Source organism: Aaosphaeria arxii, assembly GCF_010015735.1.
Source record: "Aaosphaeria arxii CBS 175.79 unplaced genomic scaffold BU24scaffold_15, whole genome shotgun sequence".
Classification (NCBI taxonomy): domain Eukaryota; kingdom Fungi; phylum Ascomycota; class Dothideomycetes; order Pleosporales; genus Aaosphaeria; species Aaosphaeria arxii.
This window is the reverse complement of record NW_022983488.1, coordinates 481,597-501,894: the sequence shown is the minus strand read 5'-3', so window position 1 is coordinate 501,894 and position 20,298 is coordinate 481,597. Positions and strand designations below refer to the sequence as shown.

The 20,298-nt window shown below is 50.1% G+C and overlaps 10 protein-coding genes across 10 annotated transcripts; 5 read left to right on the top strand and 5 right to left on the bottom strand.

The window, feature by feature from the left end:
- Positions 1 to 243: 243 nt before the first annotated feature.
- On the top strand, positions 244 to 2,288 carry BU24DRAFT_90774 (acid phosphatase). Its single transcript, XM_033534784.1, has 3 exons — positions 244 to 256; positions 311 to 764; positions 820 to 2,288. Exons 2-3 carry the CDS (start codon positions 565 to 567, stop codon positions 2,144 to 2,146), a joined length of 1,527 nt encoding a protein of 508 aa, XP_033377431.1. The 5' UTR covers positions 244 to 256; positions 311 to 564; the 3' UTR covers positions 2,147 to 2,288.
- BU24DRAFT_474556 (uncharacterized protein) lies at positions 2,289 to 4,045 on the bottom strand. The gene has a single exon (XM_033532848.1). The coding sequence runs from the start codon at positions 3,892 to 3,894 to the stop codon at positions 2,431 to 2,433; it is 1,464 nt and encodes a 487-aa protein (XP_033377430.1). The 5' UTR covers positions 3,895 to 4,045; the 3' UTR covers positions 2,289 to 2,430.
- A 472-nt stretch (positions 4,046 to 4,517) lies between these two features.
- On the bottom strand, positions 4,518 to 6,803 carry BU24DRAFT_429027 (cytochrome P450). The gene is made up of 3 exons (XM_033529629.1): positions 6,268 to 6,803; positions 5,692 to 6,215; positions 4,518 to 5,646 (listed from the first exon to the last, which is right to left on the bottom strand). Exons 1-3 carry the CDS (start codon positions 6,659 to 6,661, stop codon positions 4,939 to 4,941), a joined length of 1,626 nt encoding a protein of 541 aa, XP_033377429.1. The 5' UTR covers positions 6,662 to 6,803; the 3' UTR covers positions 4,518 to 4,938.
- A 630-nt stretch (positions 6,804 to 7,433) lies between these two features.
- Positions 7,434 to 8,266, top strand: BU24DRAFT_90612 (uncharacterized protein). Its single transcript, XM_033534783.1, has one exon. The coding sequence runs from the start codon at positions 7,601 to 7,603 to the stop codon at positions 8,084 to 8,086; it is 486 nt and encodes a 161-aa protein (XP_033377428.1). The 5' UTR covers positions 7,434 to 7,600; the 3' UTR covers positions 8,087 to 8,266.
- A 1,903-nt stretch (positions 8,267 to 10,169) lies between these two features.
- On the top strand, positions 10,170 to 11,729 carry BU24DRAFT_359185 (MFS general substrate transporter; the record flags this gene model as incomplete). Its single annotated transcript, XM_033524028.1, has 2 exons — positions 10,170 to 10,765; positions 10,823 to 11,729. 2 exons carry the CDS (start codon positions 10,170 to 10,172, stop codon positions 11,727 to 11,729), a joined length of 1,503 nt encoding a protein of 500 aa, XP_033377427.1.
- Positions 11,730 to 12,926: 1,197 nt separating this feature from the next.
- BU24DRAFT_90567 (disulfide isomerase) lies at positions 12,927 to 14,555 on the top strand. Its single transcript, XM_033534782.1, has 2 exons — positions 12,927 to 13,622; positions 13,690 to 14,555. The coding sequence occupies exons 1-2, from the start codon at positions 13,112 to 13,114 to the stop codon at positions 14,256 to 14,258; spliced, it is 1,080 nt and encodes a 359-aa protein (XP_033377426.1). The 5' UTR covers positions 12,927 to 13,111; the 3' UTR covers positions 14,259 to 14,555.
- Positions 14,556 to 14,662: 107 nt separating this feature from the next.
- BU24DRAFT_468478 (uncharacterized protein) lies at positions 14,663 to 15,069 on the bottom strand (the record flags this gene model as incomplete). Its single annotated transcript, XM_033532528.1, has 3 exons — positions 14,663 to 14,748; positions 14,839 to 14,956; positions 15,022 to 15,069. The coding sequence occupies 3 exons, from the start codon at positions 15,067 to 15,069 to the stop codon at positions 14,663 to 14,665; spliced, it is 252 nt and encodes an 83-aa protein (XP_033377425.1).
- A 340-nt stretch (positions 15,070 to 15,409) lies between these two features.
- On the top strand, positions 15,410 to 17,043 carry BU24DRAFT_381138 (Ebp2-domain-containing protein). Its single transcript, XM_033524735.1, has 2 exons — positions 15,410 to 16,493; positions 16,553 to 17,043. The coding sequence occupies exons 1-2, from the start codon at positions 15,536 to 15,538 to the stop codon at positions 16,846 to 16,848; spliced, it is 1,254 nt and encodes a 417-aa protein (XP_033377424.1). The 5' UTR covers positions 15,410 to 15,535; the 3' UTR covers positions 16,849 to 17,043.
- Positions 17,044 to 17,455: 412 nt separating this feature from the next.
- BU24DRAFT_468476 (uncharacterized protein) lies at positions 17,456 to 18,963 on the bottom strand (the record flags this gene model as incomplete). Its single annotated transcript, XM_033532527.1, has 4 exons — positions 17,456 to 17,972; positions 18,080 to 18,197; positions 18,358 to 18,727; positions 18,817 to 18,963. 4 exons carry the CDS (start codon positions 18,961 to 18,963, stop codon positions 17,456 to 17,458), a joined length of 1,152 nt encoding a protein of 383 aa, XP_033377423.1.
- A 935-nt stretch (positions 18,964 to 19,898) lies between these two features.
- On the bottom strand, positions 19,899 to 20,288 carry BU24DRAFT_429023 (uncharacterized protein). The gene has a single exon (XM_033529628.1). The coding sequence runs from the start codon at positions 20,241 to 20,243 to the stop codon at positions 19,908 to 19,910; it is 336 nt and encodes a 111-aa protein (XP_033377422.1). The 5' UTR covers positions 20,244 to 20,288; the 3' UTR covers positions 19,899 to 19,907.
- Between the last annotated feature and the right edge of the window lie 10 nt (positions 20,289 to 20,298).

The window sequence follows — 20,298 nt, the reverse complement described above, 5'->3', positions numbered from 1 at the left end:
TCGATACCATGGTTGGCAATCTCGTGGCATAATGTAATGATTATAATATAGTAGAACAGTGGAATAGTACAAATCGGTCGTAGTTGGTGAGTTGTCGTCGTTGTTATCAGTGAATAAGAATAAGGTTTGGCGTTTAAGCTTTTGACCCGTAGACTTGGCATTCAACCTAATCCACCGAAAGTACCAACATAGAACAACATCTCATTCATTCAATTACCACTACTTATTCTATTATAATTTTGTCGTCCTTGTCGAAGTATGCTTTTTAATAAATCTCCAATCTCTGTATCTATGTTGTTGAATATCCCAGCCTCCAGCAATAATGCACATTGACGCATCACCCCACCATTGTAGGGGAGCCCCGCTGCCACCCACATTGGCACATCCCACGAGGATGCCATGCCTGTGCCTGCCGGCCCACCACCCTTGACTACCTACCTACTCAGGTACTCACACCTGAACCTCCTCCTTCATCGCCATCGGCCCTTCCACCATCAATCACCTATGAGTTAATATAGATAAAACCTTCATCCCTCGACCCTATACAACCTCTTAATTAAATCGATGCCGTCGCACCCATGGCACAGGGCTACAAAAGGTCGCAACGGCCACCAAGGCGACTACGACCGCTTACCCATCGACGAGAAAGAATCGCTATCCCCTTCCAAGTACCGCAGCAACAGCAGTAGTCGACCGCGTATCTACAACTGCGCACTCTTTCTCGGCGCATTTGCTGCCATTTTTGCCATCTATGAGGTCGCCAGGTATTCTTTCACGCCTTCGCACGGCTTTCCTATTCATTTCGTTGACCACCCCAAGCACCCTCGCCGGCCCTCATCACTCCTCCAATAAGTCCTGCGACACCATCGACGAAGGCTACCGCTGCAGCCCGAAGACTACACATTTCTGGGGCCAGTATGCGCTATGGTTCTCGGTCCCCTCTGAGGTCGACGTGAAGCCACCGAAGGGCTGCGACGTCACTTTCGCATCCGTTCTGTCTCGCCATGGGGGCCGTGATCCCACGCTCAGCAAAACCATTGCGTACGCGCTTCTGATCGCCGAGATCCAGACGTCAGCCACCCGATACCCTGGCGAATTCGAATTTCTGAGGAACTACAATTATACCTTGGGCGCGGATCAATTGACCGATGCGGGGAGGCAAGAAATGGTGAATTCGGGCGCGCACTTCCACCGGAGGTACTCATCCCTCGTTGCCGCGAACCCGCCTTTTGTTCGCTCCGCTGGGCAGGCCCGTGTGGTCGAGTCCGCAGAGAGGTGGTTGGATGGCTTCGCGCAAGCCGGGAACAATAAGGAACCCGGCAAGGTGGATGTCTCGATCCCTGAGGGACCCGGATCAAACAACACGCTCTCACACGAGCTGTGCAAGAAATTCGAAGAAGGACCACTGGATCGTATCGGAGACAAGGCCCAAGAGATCTGGCTCTCTAACTTTGTGCCCGCGATCCAATCTCGTATCAATTCCGAGCTCGGCACCAAGCTCACCTCCACCAATATAATCTATCTCATGGACATGTGTCCCTTCGACACTCTTGCGTCGCCGACCGCCCAGGTTTCTCCCTTCTGCCGCCTGTTCACCGAGGATGAGTGGCATCAGTACGACTACTACGAGTCATTGGGCAAATATTACGGATACGGGAACGGCAACCCACTCGGTCCAACCCAAGGCGTGGGCTACGTCAACGAGCTCATCGCCCGCTTGACAGGGAAAGCAGTGGAGGATCACACAAATACCAACCAGACTCTCGACTCGGACCCAAAAACGTTTCCACTTGATCGAAAGGTCTACGCCGACTTCTCCCACGACAACGATATGACCGCCATCTTCGCAACGCTTGGCCTTTACAATTCCACGAAGCCGCTCTCCAATGCCACGATCCAGTCAATCGAGGAGACCAAAGGCTATTCGGCTGCATGGACTGTGCCATTTGCCGCCAGGATGTACGTTGAGAAGCTCTCCTGTCACGCAGATGAGGAGGAGTTCGTCCGCATCATCGTGAACGATCGCGTGATGCCTCTTGAGTTCTGCGGCGCGGACAAGGATCACAAATGCAAGCTGAGCAAGTTTGTAGAATCTCAGAGCTTCGCCAGGGGCGGTGGCCACTGGGATAAATGTTTCATTAGTTGAGTTTGTATAGATGATGGGGATTGCACAGTTAGCAGGGTTGGCAATTCATTATAGAACTTCATGATATCTTTGTCTATTCTGTTTTTGATGTTGGTTTTTTTCATGTCATCAGTCATTGGTGTTGTATACCTATAGCACCGTAGCATAGGACCACTCCATGAGCGTAGGAAATCATTATCCAGGTCGGACCTTCCATAAGAAGTCCCAAAAGGGATCATGTTCCCTCTGACAGTTGCGCAAGCTTTCAGTCCCAGGGGCTAGAATTGTTGCAAATATAGCCAACCCTACACTGCGAAGTGAACGTTCCTTTTGCCCCTCGCAGTGTGCGGCACTTCCAGGTCCAGGTTGTCTTCGCTCATACCCTCATCCTCCAATTCGACGCTGTCAAGCCTACCCAAGGCGACATGACTTTCTCCTAGCTGCCCCTCATCCTCACTCTCCTCTTCCTCCTCTTCCTCCTCCTCCTCTTCAGCACCGTGATCGTCATCCTTCTCCTGCCAGGCTAAGTACCTATAACATGGCAGTCCCCTCTTCGCATGCTCGTGGTACCTCCGGCACCAAGCATAAGGATGCCTCTCCTCGATTTTCAGCGTCCTCCTCACCCTTGTCAGCCTCAACGAAGTACGCAGAACATCCTGCACAAACTCCTTCGGCCAGTCCTCCATCGCACGAACAACCTCACCCCTATCCACATTCTCCCACCCAACACCGCCGCCTTTGTACCCCTCGACTACAGCCTCAGCGGTCGTCGACGCCACTTCGCCATCCCGCCTCCCACCAACCTCCAACACCTCCTCCGCGTCCGCTCCACAAAGTGCCAACGCATCCGCCCACACCATCCTCGCCCCGCACTCCCTCCCCGTATTCCCATACAACTCTCCAATCCTGACCGGATTGAACTCCATCGCGCGCGTATCCACAAACGTCTCGCCATTGCCCACGAACTCCACCACACCCTTCAGCCGCGGGTCCTCCTCGACGTCGCGGTTGCGGCGCCAGATGCGGAGGGCCTTCACGTCGTCGATTGCGTGGAACTGCTGGATCCAGGTGTCGGCGATGAGGTCGCAGATGTTGGGGAGGGAGAGCGCGTACGCGAGGATGTAGAGGTGGAAGAGGGTTGTCGAGGTCCAGGGCGCAGGCGTGTTGTCGGATGTGTAGATGTCCGGGAGCTCCATTTGGATGGTCGGTTGAGTAGAGAGCTGCGCGGCTAGGAGGTGGATGTCGCGGTCCATGGAGGCGAGGAAGGCCTTGTCTGAGACGAAGATCGCAGGAGGGAGGGAGACGTCCGGGGGTGAACTTGCAGATTTGGATTCTAAGTCTACCAGAGTTTGCGGCTTTTGCCATGGTCGTCCATTGGGAAGAGATGAGTGCGGTTGCGAGGACCTCCCGTTCACTGTCGGCGGACTACTGGGCGGTTCGACAGCAGCAGACGGCGGGTCTGAAGCTAACAGGTCAGAGAAGATGGTCGTGTCGTTGTAGTAAACGGAGTCTGGGTCGCTCTTGGACTTCTTTCGAGACTTCGCGGCCCGGCTGTGAGGCGTGCGAGCGGGCACGTCGACGGCCTTGCGCTTGGGGACGTACCCACCGCTAGACGCTGGAGTTGGCTTGCGTCGGCCAGAAGATACAACCTTTTGAGTCTGTGACTTGGGGAAGCTGAAGCCATTTAAAGTAGTCTTAGGTTTGCGATCAGAGTCCATGGGCGTGTCTTGTTTGGTTGCCTTTTTGTTTGACGGCTTTGAGACGGCCATCTTGTCGGTTGCGAAGTGCAAAAATCTCGGAGGTTGAACCAAGATCAAGAAGTGAAAGGTAAAAGATATGTAATTATGTAGTAATTGAAGGGAGGGATCTACCGGTAGAAGAACGATAAGTAATATTGCCTTCGCACTTTACATGGCGGCGGGCAGTGTCAATGAACAATGAGTTTAACTGGGGAAATTTTCGTTTCACTTCACTTCACTTAGAAGTGAAGGCAGGATATCACATGGCGGATGGGAAGAGAATCACGGTCCTACATACGGCATTAGCATTGTTTGCGTACAATGCGTTAAGGGCTCATTATGGACCGGGCGTGTCGGTGAACCATTCATTCTCTCGGTCGGTGCGGGTATGGACCTATTGGGCATATCATAATGGAGTCATATATGTATAGGTTGGAGTGTAAATTGGATTGTACCTGTCTTGAATCACTTCGATGCGTTTGTACCAAATAACACGTTTGGAGAGCATGAATACAATTGCTTCAACGTCCTAAATCGCACCAGGCATGAGTACGAAATCCCATTGCCTTCTGATGTAGATGTAGATGTCACAGTGATTATTGCAGAGAAGTGTAGATGAGAGCTATGCACCTGCATTTTCACGAAGAAACGTTTATTAGCGTAAGAATCTCGATCTCACTCTTTCTGCCTGTTTAGACAGATGCCTATTGGCGTACGACTCCTGCAAACGCTTCATAACTCTCCCAATCTTGTACCTCATACAACGCAGCTATATAATCGGGCAATATTCCAGGATCATGCGGAATCTTTTTGACCATTGCGTTCTAATAAATGTACCATGCAAAGTCTCAAAACTCAGCCAGTGTTTGGAATCGCGCTCAGTTCGTCTTGATTATAGATTTTAGGCGGTTGAACCTTCCACGCTTGCAGAGTGAAGTTCAAATAATTAAATCTTTCTAATGATCCATTGCCTAGTATGGGGCGTTATTTGTTACGACCAGTTTGACCGAAATACGTACAAAATCCTTGAAGCATAGTCTCCAGCCTTCGAAAGAGAGAGCACAAACATACCGTTCAATGCTTCACTCTCTCTTTGAAAACCATAGGCAACTTCCTCACATCCAAGACAAAGCAATCCGCCTTCTCCTCCTCGAACTTTCGCCACTCCTTGTCCGCTCCCTTGGGAACACTCACCTCAAACCTTCGTGCGATCCTCGCTACCAACATCCTCAACTGCATCATGGCGAGCGGCCGTCCGACACAATTCTCCGGGCCGTAGGAGAAGGCGATAAACGCGTCCTTGCGGATGATGAGTTCGGGTTGGGAAGACCAACGTTCCGGTATGAACTCATCTGGTTGGGCGAATGCGCGTGGATCACGGTGCAGCGCGTAGGTGGGAACCGAAACGTTCATGTTTCCGGGGACGTATCGACCTGCAATCGTAGCACCCTCAGGCGGTGTGAGTCGCTGGAGGGCAGCTGGGACTGGAGAGTAGAGGCGCAGGACTTCGTTGATGATTCCGTTGAGATACGGACGCGGGGCGAGATACTGGTCGCTCACGAGGCCGGAGTCTTCGGCGGAGGCAGGTAACGGGTCAAGTTCTGCATGTAAGTTGGACTGAATGTCTGGGTATCGGGCGAGAATGTAGAAGATGTGGATGAGGGTCAAGGCAGTCGTATCTGCACCTGCGATCACTGCTAGTTGAGCATCTGCGGGGCCATCTTTGATCGCTTGCGGGTTCTGGGAAAAGTAGGTATAAAAATCCGGTAACGGGGATCTCATCTAAGCCTGTCAGTAGAGGCACGTTTCGGAGGTCGCTTTACCAACCTGTCTCCTCTCTTCCAACATCTTCCCGTATTCTTTCAGCATCTCATCGATCATGCCTTCTACCCCCGGGAAGAGCTTGGTCAAATGGAAAATCCACAGGAAATTGATCAAAAACCCCACTATTCTCTTGTTCTCAACAAAGTCTTTCACAAGTGGATGTGGTTTGCCGCTCGTCAGCATGTTCCAGGACTTCCCGAAACTGAAGTCAGAAATGACATCGAACTGCACGTCCATGAAGACTCTCGTTACATCGACAGGAACGCCAGAGCGACTGTGTTTGTCCAGTAGTTCGATGACCTCAGCGTGATGTCCAGCCAAGCGGGGCACATAATCGCGAAGAGCACTGGGACTGAACGCCTTATCCCAGACCCTGCGCTTGGACTTATGAAATGCAATGTCGCGGGTCAATTGGAGATTCTGATGCGGCCACATGTGTTCGTAGAATTCGCCCTTGACAACTTTCGAGCGTGGCCCTAGAATGTCCATCACGGCGTCTGGATGGCAAATGGACAGCTCTCTGGGTCCTGCATACTGGTCAAACTGGATGAATTCGCAGCACATGGGAGGCATAGGTACTTGTACGGACGAAATCCCCGTAGTCATTGTGTAGCTGACGGAGTTTTCTATAGAACAATAATTGGGGCAAGTTCTGCTTGAGGATCCAAAATACAGATACACGAGCTGCTATGGGGCCAGGAAACCCGCGTAGTGGATGGAAAAAAAGCCGGTAGATTGACATTGCCGTGAACAAGGAAATGGCGTAAACCGCAGTTAAGACACATGTTTGCTGGATGGAAGATAGCAGGGTAAAGCCATATATTTTGAACCAGACCGTGACGAGGGCCTGTACACTGATGAGGAATTTGAGGATAGTTGGAGAGTGACGATCCCATTCGCCTTTAGAGAAGATAAAGACTTCGCTGGCGATGCCAGCAAGCCCTACGAGGAGGTAGCTACGTAGAGCCAACATCATGCTCAGAGTTGAACCAGAAAAGAGAGAAAGAAAAGATGAATATGGGTGATGTGATAGTCAGGCTTTAGGCAACCTCTTAGTCGAGGTGGGGGGATGTTGAGAAGAAACGAACGTGGATTGCGATCCTTTGTGGAAGGTTGCACAGCCATCAGCTGCAGTCTCACCAACCGGCTCGCTACTGATTGCCCTTCTTTTCAGCCGCTGCACCTCTCAGATCCCCATCATTTATCATCATTGTTGTCATCAATCATCCTTTTAATAGCACAATCAATGCATTGTTGCAGATTCATATCGATGCGAGTTGCACCAGGAAAGATTCAATGTCACCACCATCTGTCTTTCTATTGCATCTAGCCTTCTATAAAAGCTATGACAATGGGTTTGATGATTTATCACGTGACTTTATTCTCTGCACTTACATTATCTCTGCATGCATGTGCATATGTATGAGGAAAGAGATTGATGATAATTTGCGTCTTTGTCTGAACAATATATCTAACCGACAGATAATGTACGAAGCAGGTAAGTACAGGAACAGGAGTACGGTAATTGATAGTACGAAGACAAAACGAGGGACATTATTGGGTGAAGTGCGAAGCTAAGAGAGGTCGATGGCTGAAGATCGCTGTCACAAGTAACAATAACATTACAACACTATAGGATCAAACATCAGAGGCCTGCCATCCTGTACACCATAGCACATGCTATATGAGCAAATTCAATAGCGCCTATAAGTGTCTATTTGATTCGTGGTTTCAAAGGCTGACAGACAGAGCAGGCTGCAGGACATCCACATGAGGAACTGTCCGCAACATAACGCGCGCTGATCATACGGGAAATCCGATGTTCCGACCGTTGGTCGAAGAACATGTTGGTGTTAAATTCATCAAATAGTCAAGACAAGGGCAGATCAATCGTCGATCCGGTCCCAAGTCAATGCGAGACCTTTACTGGCCAGTTCTATTATCAATACCCGGGGCCGTCGCGGACCTTGGACTGATAGCTTGTGGGTGGTTTAACCATACATGGATGAGCCCAAGGAAACGACACCGAAGTCGACGGGGCAATCCCGCCTTTTGCAGCATGACATGGCGCGAAAGAATGGTTCAACATTCAGAACTTGGAGCGAGATGTAACGAAATGGGCTTCTCACTTAGTTTTCAAATCGCATGGTCGCCGAAGAGTGGTTTGCGGAGAACTTCCATAAGGGCGCTCCCCTCGGAACTGCGGGCCCTCCCCAACATTGTCGATGTCAAGAAGACTCGTGGTGAACACAATCCGTTCCCTGGTGAGGATGCATTTGCTGCTTTTAGGACAATTCCGTGGTCGCAGACAAGGGGACACGTGATGCCTAGTGTGATTAACGGGAAACTCCAAAGGTTTGCCTATCGTCTACCTGACAGTTACTCCCAAAAGAAGTGAGAGATCCCGGATCCTGAACTTACGTGCAGTCTACCTAACAGCGGTACCCAATACTGACTGTCTGGATTTCCCAAAGAGGATAACGCATGGAAAGAGCCTACATGGAAGCAATACTGCCAGCCGATCGCAGGCGGGGCATTGCTGCCCTCGAAGATGCTGAATGGTTCTCAGTCCCGCCGACAATACTTATCCCCCAGTATTCAAGAGGGCACACATGACATATATTCATATTAGGGAACCTCCCGCTGCCATTTTAGATCTATTCGAAGTGAATTCGACCTAGAGGAGTAAGTGTCGTTGTGAGGACTCGTTTGAGGTCGATTGTACTCCCAAAAATGATCTGAGGATAGTGGTCACATGTTCATTTTAGATTATAGGCTTGTGTCAGAATACATAGACGTTGAGAATCAAATTGTTCGCAATGAGACTTAACAGAAAGCGTCCAAGTATCATTGAATGCAGCAACCCTCTGCAAACACTCTTAGCTACTCAACTCTGTGGCCGTCAACACAAAACATTATAAAACTAAATTAGCCACGCGCACAAGGTGGTCCTATGTAAAATGTCCCAGCAATGGGCATTATTCTTACTACGCAACTTCCTGGCGTCCGTTAGCAAGAGTGCCTCTTAAAAACGGATGCACTTTGGGACAGGAAATAGACAGAATGTAATCCCCCCTAAGCTCTCGCTAGATGTCAGAAAGTACAACTTCATTAATGATACCAAGTTCAGGATTGCCTGTTTTTGCTACTTAATGCTAAGAAGTTTATTAGTCAGTGCCGACATAACTTGCTGGGCCTTGTCTTCATTCTTGTGTCTTCTTAAATCTAGTGCGCGTGGTATCAAACACAACGTCCAATCCCTTAGGTCATTTGTATTCTCTATGAGAAGAGACTAAAGGCTACCAAGGACACTTTGAATGTTAAATTATCTGGGTTGAAATGGTGCGACAAGGTTACCTATAAAGGAGCATTGTGGCATCGTCACATTCGTTCATAACTATGGACGATCTTGCCTTCTGCACCCGCTGCAGCCAAAGGCAGACGACTTACATACTGTTCTTATACACAAAGCTCATTAAAAAGTATTCTCTATTCTGAATATATATACTCCTAGATGTGTCACTACCTACATATTCTGACCAATCATGATTTGAGTTGGCCACCAATGGTGCTCACCACCATAGCGAACAGCGAGTCCTCGACCCGGTCTTGGCTTCACTTTCCATTACGTTATGAGACATCTGCGAGCAGTTAAGTATGTCGTGCCTAGGTACGAGTAGGTATGAAGGTTACCCACCTAGGTAGTCTGCATCTCACATTTCACACTCCAAACCAAAGGACACTAGCTAATTAGATTTCTTTTTTAGTCACAGTTTGTCCCAATAGTGATGTCACAGTAGCCTTTGTCTCGTTCCTTTACAGAGCTTTACCCTTTCCAAGTCTCGATGATCTGCTACCCACATTGCTTGAATTTCTCTTGTGTATTTCTTCGTTCCAAACTACCCTGCTGGGCCTGCTCTCACATTTCTTCATCCATCCATTATCATTATTATTGGAGCAATTAGAATTGCCATAGGCTTTGGTTTCTATACAAACCTCTAGTCTTGGCACCGCGCATGACATACATTCACTCCTTTGAACCCGCTTCACTATCATGGGCAGTGAATATGACATTGCGCCTTTACACCTCAACTATCCACCACCCGCAACTTCATGAACCTGGTTTCAGGTTGTTCTTTCGTTACTTTTGATCGAACATATCAATACAGTAGATTTTCTGAACCGCAAAGAAAGTTTTGCTCAGGCAAGTTACACCCCAACCTACCCTGGCGATCTCCGTGGGCGAATTCACAAAAGAGTTTCTTTTCGGGCCATCGCGTTACCAAGTGGCCGACATGGCACGCGGTGTCTGGATTTCAACAACCGTCTCCGACTATTTTATTCACTGCAACACTGCTTAAACTGCCGCCTAACAGTCCAGAGTAGGCCAACAGACACTGCTGCCGATACTACTTAGGTCGCCGAACTGAGCAGCAAATAGTCAAAGTTATCGACCATTCGGATCAATGGCAGAAAAGAAAATGGAAAACCATGCAAAAGCGTCCTCAACTATCCCTGAGAATGGCGACACTGTTGTAGGGTGGAGTGGCCCAAAAGACCCCGAGAATCCTTTTAACTGGAAAACATCGAAGAGGTGGCGTGTTTCGATCCTAGTATGCTTCATGACATTTGCCGTCCAAATCAATGGAACGGCCATGACGAGCGCTGCCGAGGTTATCAATGAAGACTTTCACATCACTGACGAACACTTCCCGCATTCATACTGGCCAGTCTTATCATGGAACCTGGGGGGTGCAGCAGCACCAATGTTGGGGTTGCCTCTGATGGAGAGTTTTGGAATCAGGTGGAGCTATCTCTCCATATACCTCATCTTGATCATCTTTCTCATTCCACAATTTCTGGCTCAAAACTTTGCAACTCTCATCATCACCAGGATTTTCACCGGTGGCTGCACCGGTGTGCTGGCAAATATCACAAGTGGAGTTGTCAGCGATATCTGGCGTCCAGGTCGAAGCAAAAGCTTCAGTACTTCGCTCTGGATATTCTCTCTTCTCGCTGGGTTGAGTCTAGGTCCTGTCTTTGGCTCACTCACTGTACGATTTGCTAGCTGGAGGTGGTACGTGCAATGCTCTATGATACTGGAATACCCACAAGAAGCTAAAGATGTATACAGGATATTTCTCTCTGAAGTTATAGCATACGCCATATTCCTACCGTTTATCTTGTTTCTGTTGCCAGAAACACGCCCGGACGTTCTGCTCACCCAACGGGCCCGCCGAATCCGTCGCGAGACCGGCAAAACCGTGTATGCTTCAGCCGAGAAGACCCATCTTACCTTCAAAGAAGTTATTCGGGAAACTCTCATCCGACCGAGTCGCATGCTCGTGACCGAACCCGTGGTTCTCTTCTTTGGTCTCTGGTCTGCCTTTTGCATCGGAACGGCATTCATGTTTACGCAATCCATCGTCCAGGTCTATTCCGGTCTTTACTCTTGGACATACTACGGCACTGGTTTCGTGCAAGCCGCGATTGTGGTTGGTGAACTCATTGGCCTAACCTTCTCCGTCATCCAAGACCATCTCTATTTTACCTCTGCGAACCGGAACCGTGAGACACCAGGTAGTCCTATCCCAGAAGCGCGACTCTACCTTAGCATTCCTGCATCATTTCTCGGTCTTACCGCTGGTTTATTCATTTATGCATGGACATCGTACACGACGATCCATTGGATATTTCCCACAATCGGCCTCGCCTTCGTCGGGTTCGGTATGTCCATCATCATATCTGCCGTATCCTTATACCTCTTAGACATGTACGGAAAATTCTCTGCCAGTGCAATTGCAGGTGTCGCTTTCCTCGAAAACGCGTTAGCTGCGTTCCTACCGCTTGCTACACAGGACATGTACCGCTCCCTTGGCTTCAATTGGGCAAGCAGCTTACTGGGATTTCTTGCGCTTGCACTCAGTTTCATCCCCGTGGTATTGATGATCTGGGGCCCGTCGATCAGGGAGCGAAGTTATTTTATCAAGGAGGCACAGTACGATGATCACGAGGAGGACGTAGTAGAAGCTGTTGCTTGAGTCAATAAGATTCTTCACTTTCCCTATGTTGAAATGGTAATCAGGACATAATGTACATAACTCACAAGTTCAGTTGTATAGACTTGTAAAAACGGTTGCAATTCTCCTCCATCTGTACGAGTTCCCATGAGATTGACTGCGTGACGAGACATAATATTTCCTCCTTGCAGGGACGGAAAGGTAGGATCAGTAGGCTTTCTTGTATTATCTTATTTCCTTTTATATTTTCGGCTGGACTCCAGTTTACACTTTAGCTGCACTATACCAAACTCTCATACAATATGCTTTGTGTTTTCTACTATGCCTTGTCACAAGGACTGTTTAGGAATTATTATTACTTCTTATCCTGACATTATGATCGGTCCTGGATGAAGAGCGTGTATCTAGGCAGAGGTTGAAAGGGAGAACTGTCAATAGGTACAGATGGCAATAGCAATCTATTAAACGTAGACATGTATGTATGTGTATACCTTGATACCTAATTCCAAGTTCTATGCCGCAGCAAGATATTATAGAGATTGAGCGAGACGTTGCCTAAAAAATAATGTCTGCACCTTGAAGATACTTAAATTTGTCACTCTTGCTGAAGCTCTCCTTGATTCAAGTGTTATTTAGCAGATATCAACAGACCGAGCCATTATTATTGATCTGTTGTAATAGTGATGGTTTGTGGCACAGGACCCATGAAGCCGTTACCACCAACATCCCTGCCAGCATCCCCACCACCCCTGAACAGGTATCTACACGAGGTAGTCACCACAAACAGTCAAAAAAAAGGTGCATAAAAAAATAGCAAAAAACATACAACAGCGGGGATTCGCTGATGGTCACCCACTCAACTACTAGTCCGCCGGTACATTGCTTAAGTATGGCTGAGCGAACGGGAAGCCCTGTTTTCAATGTCCAATGGTCGTATGTGAAGGAATCGTCATATTATCCAAGTTATGTAGCTGCTGCAAACGGACATAGGAGCAGTGAAACCTGGATTAGTATGCACCCTCGGCTCCTAAGCTGCCGCAGTCGAGTGCTGACGCAGGTCGTGGCAGGCAACGGTAGATGGGTAGATTAATGATTAATGATCATTTGATATAGAATTGTGCAGAAACGCGGAATGAGACGGTGAGCTGTTGAGGCTATAACGAACGGTAACTGTAAAGGACACGTTCCACTGCCCGCCAAGCCATCGACGTAGTTACCCCCCGCCACTCATCTCGCCCCATCAGCTCAGGGTACGAAACAAGTACTCACATTTGTAAAGCTTCCACTCCGGAGCTCTTTTCCACTTCCTTCCCACTCAAACCCCCTTCCTCCAACTCTCCCACCGTTCATTGGAGCTTCATACATCTTCGTCCGAGTTGAAGCTTCGACAAGTCACCGCCATCATGCGTCTCAACCTCGCCGTCTCCCTCACGGCACTCCTGCCCTCCGTCCTCGCTGGCGCCGTCGTCGACCTCACCCCCAAGAACTTTGACGCCGAAGTCCTCAAGTCTGGAAAGCCCGCTCTCGTCGAGTTCTTCGCCCCCTGGTGCGGCCATTGCAAGAACCTCGCTCCCGTCTACGAGGAGCTCGCCACGACCTTCCAGCACGCCGCCGACAAAGTCCTCGTCGCCAAAGTCGACGCCGATGACCACAAGGAGCTTGGACGCAAATTCGGTGTCCAGGGATTCCCAACCCTGAAATGGTTTGACGGAAAGAGCGACAAGCCCTCCGAGTACGATGGCGGCCGCGATCTCGAGAGCCTGCAGAAGTGGATTACCGACAAGACTGGCGTTCGACCGAAGACCAAGGGCAAGCTCCCCAGCCAGGTTGCCATGCTCGACAACACCTCTTTCAAGGAGAAGGTTGGAAAGGATCAGGATGTGCTTGTTGCTTTCACTGCTCCATGGTGCGGACGTAAGTCTCACATTCCATGTAATTGCTCATGAGGAGAAAGACACCTTTGCTGACTAAATCGATGTAGACTGCAAGAACCTTGCCCCAACCTGGGAACAATTGGCTCTCGACTTTGTCACCGAGCCCAGCGTGTTGGTTGCTAAGGTCGATGCCGAAGCCGAGAACTCCAAGGCCCTCGCTGAAGAGCATGGCGTCACCTCCTACCCTACTATCAAGTACTTCAAGAAGGGCTCCACCGAGGCGCTTCCTTATGAGGGTGCCCGCGCCGAGAAGGACTTCGTGCAGTTCATCAACACCAATGCTGGTACCCACCGCACTGTCGGAGGTGGTCTTGACGCTACGGGTGGCACTATCGAGGCCCTTGACACCATTGTTACCAAGTTCCAGTCCGCATATGCCGACGGCATTGAGGAGGCTAAGAAGGCTGCTGAGGGACTGCAGGACAAGTACGCCAAGTACTACGTCAAGGTTTTCGAGAAGATCTCCGCCAACAAGGGCTACGCCGAGAAGGAGTTGAAGAGGCTCCAAGGCTTGATCGGAAAGGGTAACCTTGCCCAGGAGAAGCTCGATGATTTGGCCAGCCGCAGCAACATCCTCAGGAAGTTCTTGGGAGAACAGGAGAAGAGCGAGTTGTAGAACAGCATAGATGACGGACTGATATCGCACCCTGGCTGACGATTGATTCGCTCCGCCTTCAGGTCTGGGATTAAATGAGCATGAAAATATTGGGACCACTTGGACTGTATCCATCTTTAGCGTGTATGGCACCTAGTGTGTATATGTATGGAAAAATGACATGGCGTTTTGCTTGACGAACTCTTTGAAAATTGCTCGCTGAAATGTTGTTTGATATGCATGTAGCCATCACAGCTACCTAGGGAAATAAGAAACCCAAAACTCCTGCTCCCATGAGTCCTGTCCCCAATGCTCTTTGCGGTTAAGCATCACGGAAATAAAATGCAAGTATCTCGTTCACCAGTTGGAATCATTAGTCCTCACTAGCCCATCCCTTTCAACGACGATCAAGGAGTTCCCACCCCTCACTTCCCCGATCCAGAACCCTTGCCGCCGTCGCCGCCCTGAATAGTTGCCTCGAGATTATCGAGCCGACGAGACATGTCGTCCACTAAAAACCTCTCCATCAGCATCACCGAGAATCAATTTCCACTACACCCCTTGAAGGGAAACGAGAGAAAGGTAGGACACGGAAACGTACTTTTGGATAACAGCTCGCTACTCACGGAGCTGAACTTGGTGTTGAGTTGGTTCAACAGGTCGTCCACTACGGCCGTCAGTTCGGCGGAGGAGCTGTCGGTGCTTGCGTTGAGTATGGACTGAATGGCATTCGTTAGCACAAGGGGTATGTATCAAAGGGAGAGGTATAGACAGGTAGACCTACGGCTGTCTCGCTCGCGGGGCGATCTGTAGATGCTCTTGGTGTTGACATTTTTGTTAATGTTGTTGCTTTTACTACTTTCTGTATGCTCTTAACGCGATCGGGTTTCGGGTGTAACTTGACTGATTAGGTCACCGAGAATGAACAATGGTTCGTGGATTCAATCGTTGGGTCGATCGGTTCGTCGCTCCCGTTCGTTTGTACACAGTAGATGTTATCGATACCACGCGGGAATGGGCTGACACGTGATGCCGTCTCAAACAAGCGCTCCGCTAACCGCGCTTGCCCGGATCCGGCGGGCGGTGAGAGCGCAAAGCAAGTACGCTAGCGCCGACCCTAAATAATTTCTCTGCCAAGAGTTCGACCTCCAGGAAATTTTGGGCGGAACTGGCAGAGAAAGAGAGCTCTTCGCGACATACCATTCTTTTTTCTCCTTCGCCCACCAACCCCTTCACGTTACGAATTCTTTACCATTGATTTTGACATTGCGCCAAATTGAGCGCATACTAAGCGAGCCATGGCGAAGACGAAGCTCAAGAGTGCGCTCGATCAGTACCGGGGACGCAACATCCGCTTGGAGAAGCAAAGGAAGAAGGAGAAGGCCGCCAGGAAGAGGAAGGAATTGAACAACCCTGAAGAAGCTGCCTCGGACGATGGAGAGGACGGTGGCATTGCGCTCGAGAGCCAGGTCCAGGAAGAATTGAACAAGTCGGCGAAGAAGGAGAAGGCCACGAAGAACGGTGCTACCAAGAAGAAGGCCGCTAAGGCTGCGGCGGCGGCGGAGCCTGCGGAGCCTGAATGGGAGACGGATGAGGATGAGAACGAGGAGGGTAGCGATGTTGATGACGATGACATGCCAGATAGGCCTACGATCGATCTTGCCAGGCTCGAGTACAGCGACAGCGAGGGTAGCTCTGATGATGACGATGAGGAGGATGAAGACCCCGAGGCCGAAGAGGATGATATTCCTCTCTCGGATATCGAGTCGCTTGCGTCGGAGGACAAGGGTGATGTTATCCCTCACCAGCGTCTTACCATCAACAACACCACCGCCCTTACTGCGGCATTGAACCGTATCTCGCTGCCGTACTCGAAGCTTGCCTTCTCCGAGCACATGGCCATCACCTCCGACGAGCCTACCGAGATCGAGGATGACGAGGACGACCTCAACCGTGAACTCGCTTTCTACAAGCAGTCCCTTGCGGCCGTCAAGGATGCTCGTGACAAGTTGAAGAAGGAGGGTGTGTCTTTCAGCCGACCTGCGGACTACTTCGCCGAGATGGTCAAGTCGGATGAACACATGGGCAAGATCAAGCAGAAGTTGGTGGACGATGCTGCGGGCAAGAAGGCAGCTGCAGAGGCTCGACGTCAGCGAGACCTGAAGAAGTTCGGCAAACAGGTGCAAACAGCAAAGTTGCAGGAGCGAGCCAAGGAAAAGCGTGATACGATTGAGAAGATCAACCTCTTGAAGAGAAGTATGATTGTCCCTTCTTTCTTTTAAATCTACGGAACGAGTGCTAACAATGTGATGTAGAACGACAAGGCGCGGAGGTCACCAACACCAAGGAGGAAGACTTATTCGACGTCGAGCTCGACAAGACCGAGATGGACGCGCCTTCGTCGCGTGCTGATCGCCGCAACCAGTCCGGCCAGGCCAACCACAAGCGCCAGCGAAAGGACGCAAAGTACGGCTTCGGAGGCAAGAAGAGGCACTCCAAGAGCAACGACGCCATCTCCAGCGCAGATGGACGTGACTTTTCGCATAAGAAGATGAAGGGCAATGCTTCCAAGCAGAGGCCTGGAAAGAACAGGAGAGCCAACGCCAGGTAAACAATCAACTGAATGATGGATGAAAGGATGGATGATATCCGGAAAGGTGGAAAGATCAGTGGAAATGCATCTCATGGCGTTCTGGGTGTTGTGTTTCTCCGAATCGAGTAAAAAAGAGCCTAGCTTCTGCCCTATATCTGTATCGTGGGGCTGCTACTATAGTGTGTAGTACAAAGAATCAATCAAATATGCGCTATTGGAAATGATCTGCTTTCGTGTAATCGACTGGCTGGTGCAAGTTCGTACCAGTAGCCTTCCTCTTCCTACCTGACGTAGGCACAATTGAAAAATGCATTCGGAGAACTTCACGACATGGCAAGGCAATGTCGTCTATCTGCATACAGGTACGATGTGTGCACACAATGTTGAGCTGAACATTTCGGAAGGAAGGGGTCTGAGGAGCACCCTAGGACCAGAAGCAGACATTAGACTTGAGATAGAATGCACGCATGTATCACGCATTTGAGACGCCTTGTAAACAAAAAGCCTCCCAACGGGGAAATTTGATTATGTGAATTATTTACTATACTTAACCGTCGCATCCTTAAGCAACTGCTATCCGAACCCACCATAAAGAAGGCATCGAACGAATAGCAGAAAGTTCCCATCAAAACCGAATCCCAGGTCTCTCATGCACGACGTACCCTATACTCGACTCTTCGTCCTGCAGCGACCGCGTCTTCGCAACGTCAGCACCTCGAACATGCGCTTTCCTCACCTCATCGTAGTCCTCGACGAAGGTAATCCCATCCTCCCTCTCACTCGTGTCATCGCTAAGAGCAATCCCCACCCGCACGCCCGCTTTTCTCCCATCATCCCCACCAACGTCGTCACCGCCAACGTCTCCCGCACTCCCGAGACTCCCCAACCTGTAACTCCCCCTCCCCTTATTCCTGCCGTAGCCCCGCCCCGTAGTCATCGTGGCGCCGCTCTTGCCCTCGCCCCTCCACGACGCGCCGACGTTGCGGAACAACACGCGGAAGAAGGGGATCGAGGCGGCCATGATCGTGACGGCAGACTCGGCGTTGGACCAGATGAGCAGGTCGGCGATTTGGTAGGGCATGTCGGTGAAGTTGCCGGTGCCCGGGAGGTAGGACGTTTTCACTGCGGCGGCTATTCCTGCTCTATATAATGGTTTTATGTGGTTAGTTTTTGTTTTCCATTGAGGGGGAAGTTGTTTTGATTGAGATTGGGGGCCGGTGGGTAAAAAAGGGAATTGAGAGTGACTTACAGGACGCCGAGACTCATGCAGACTGTGACGCCGATCTTCTCTGAGAGGTTGATCTTCAGGGTGCGGATTATTAGGAAGGGGAATGCTGCGAGGATGAAGTCGAGGACGGCGGAGTAGACTGTTGAGAAATGGATTGAGTGAACATGGTTTCATCATCTAGTGAAAGGGGTTTTGTGCTTCATTATTGTGTTTTTGCTCTCTATCTTTTCAAGGACAATGAGAGAGTCGTAGAGGGGAATAGGGGGGAAATGGTAAATATAAAGCGATGTAACACATACCTCCAGCAAAGATAGAATACCGATCCTGCACCTCCGACTTCCAGCACGAGCCCTCGAGGTCCTTGTCCCAGTTCTTCGCAATAGGCCTGCATTGCAAGAAGAGTAGGATGGCCGTGAGCCACATGGCCACGTTCATGGTGATGATGACAAAGCAGATGAAGTACTTCTGCCATCGGCTGGAGACGAGGCGGAGCAGCGTGATGGCAAACGATGTCTTGGATATAGGGATGGCGAGGAGCGTAAATGCCTCGCTCAAGTACATGTATTTGAACATGTGGGGGATGTTATCGTCGTCAATGTCTGCTCGGTGTTTACCCAGGCCATAGCTGACGGATTTTGTCACGAGGGCAGAGTAGATGAGTGTGAGGGTCTGTCATGATTTCGTTAATTTTGCTTTCTTCTTGGGACGCAGTCAAAGGACTGGGTAAAGTGCTGTACAACAGTACAGTGAAAACATACCCAGGCGAGTAGCAAGATTGCATCGTCGACCTTCAGCTGTCGCGAGTACACGCTCTTACAAAAGAACCGCAACGCAATGAACCCGAGCGTCACGCCGGTCATAACCCATAGGGAGATGACCAGAACGGGGCCATTCGATTCCGCCATGTCGTCGTCAACTGCGGTTGCTGGCAGACTCGTATCCACATCATCCAACGCGCTCGTGGCGTTGGAATGCAACGATAACAGAAGTGTGAATGATAACTAGTAGAGCGTCTAGACGTACGAAGGGATCCACTATGGAAGTTCCTTTTACAACCCCCACAGGAAATCCGGGGAAGACCACAGCATTAAAGTCGCTACGGCCCGCAGACGGGTTGCCTGCCCCCCGACGCATGGATCGGCATGACTGAACGGTGAGGCCAAGTCCCATGCAAGGTTTTGCTTCGTTCTCGATGCATCACTCTGGTCCTCGAATGCAACAACGGGCAACACAAGTCATGGGGAAAGGGGATGGGAAGGTTACGCTGCGCCGTGTATCTACGCCCCGTTGCCGAAGCCATGTCCTAGAAGGGGGCCAGTAAGAGAGAGAAGCTGAGGGGGAGGGACGACGCCTGCTTCTATGTAACAGGATGCGTGCTGGGTTTGAAATCCTTTATCAATAATTCACGAACGGTTGACTTTGTCGTTGAGGATCGAAATCCTGTCAAGGCTTACATACATGTAGGAGCCGTCTCAGGATTGAGCTTTGAAGTAAGCAAAGTTATCGTATTCTAGAGCCACAGTCAGTTGCTTATGATATGTCACATTCCCAGAGTTATTTACTAGGAAATAAACCGAAGTGACCATACCAGAAGCCAAAGCAGAGGGTGATCAATTGGTCCACGATTTGGTCTTTCCAAGAAATAGACACACACACCTCGAACCCCTCGAGTCAAGAACCTGGACAAACTCCTACCAAATCCAGCAAACGCAGCAGTGATGAACGTGGGCGGTGCACGGTTCATGTCAGACTGTCGTGGATGTGAAGTGACGAGAAACACTGAGGGGTGCATTGTCGCACACATACGAAAAGGACCAGCATCGGCACGCGCACACATCCCCAGGCTCGTTCATTGTGTGTGCATGCCTACAGCAGCACCTTGAACCCGGTAAATAATACAAACGTTGCGCGGCGCGGCGCCGGGCTGGCGAACATTCGAACGCACACCCAGCGCCGAGGTCTTGGGTAGGATGTCATTGGACGTTGTTGGGGTTCGAGCGCATGGCGGATGGGATGGGGGCACGGGGGGTTGCGCCCGTGTGAGACTGGAGTCGACTTTTTGGGAGCACATGCATGCATGTTGTGAGGCACGTATTCTACTCTGGCCCATAGAAGGTGATTTTATGATTATCCCGCGCGGAAGACGTTCGCTTGATACGAGGATTGGTTGCGAGGGAAATGTCATAGACTCGTAGCAACTGCAGCTGAGTGTATGTATGTGGGCAGAAGTGACGAGGGAT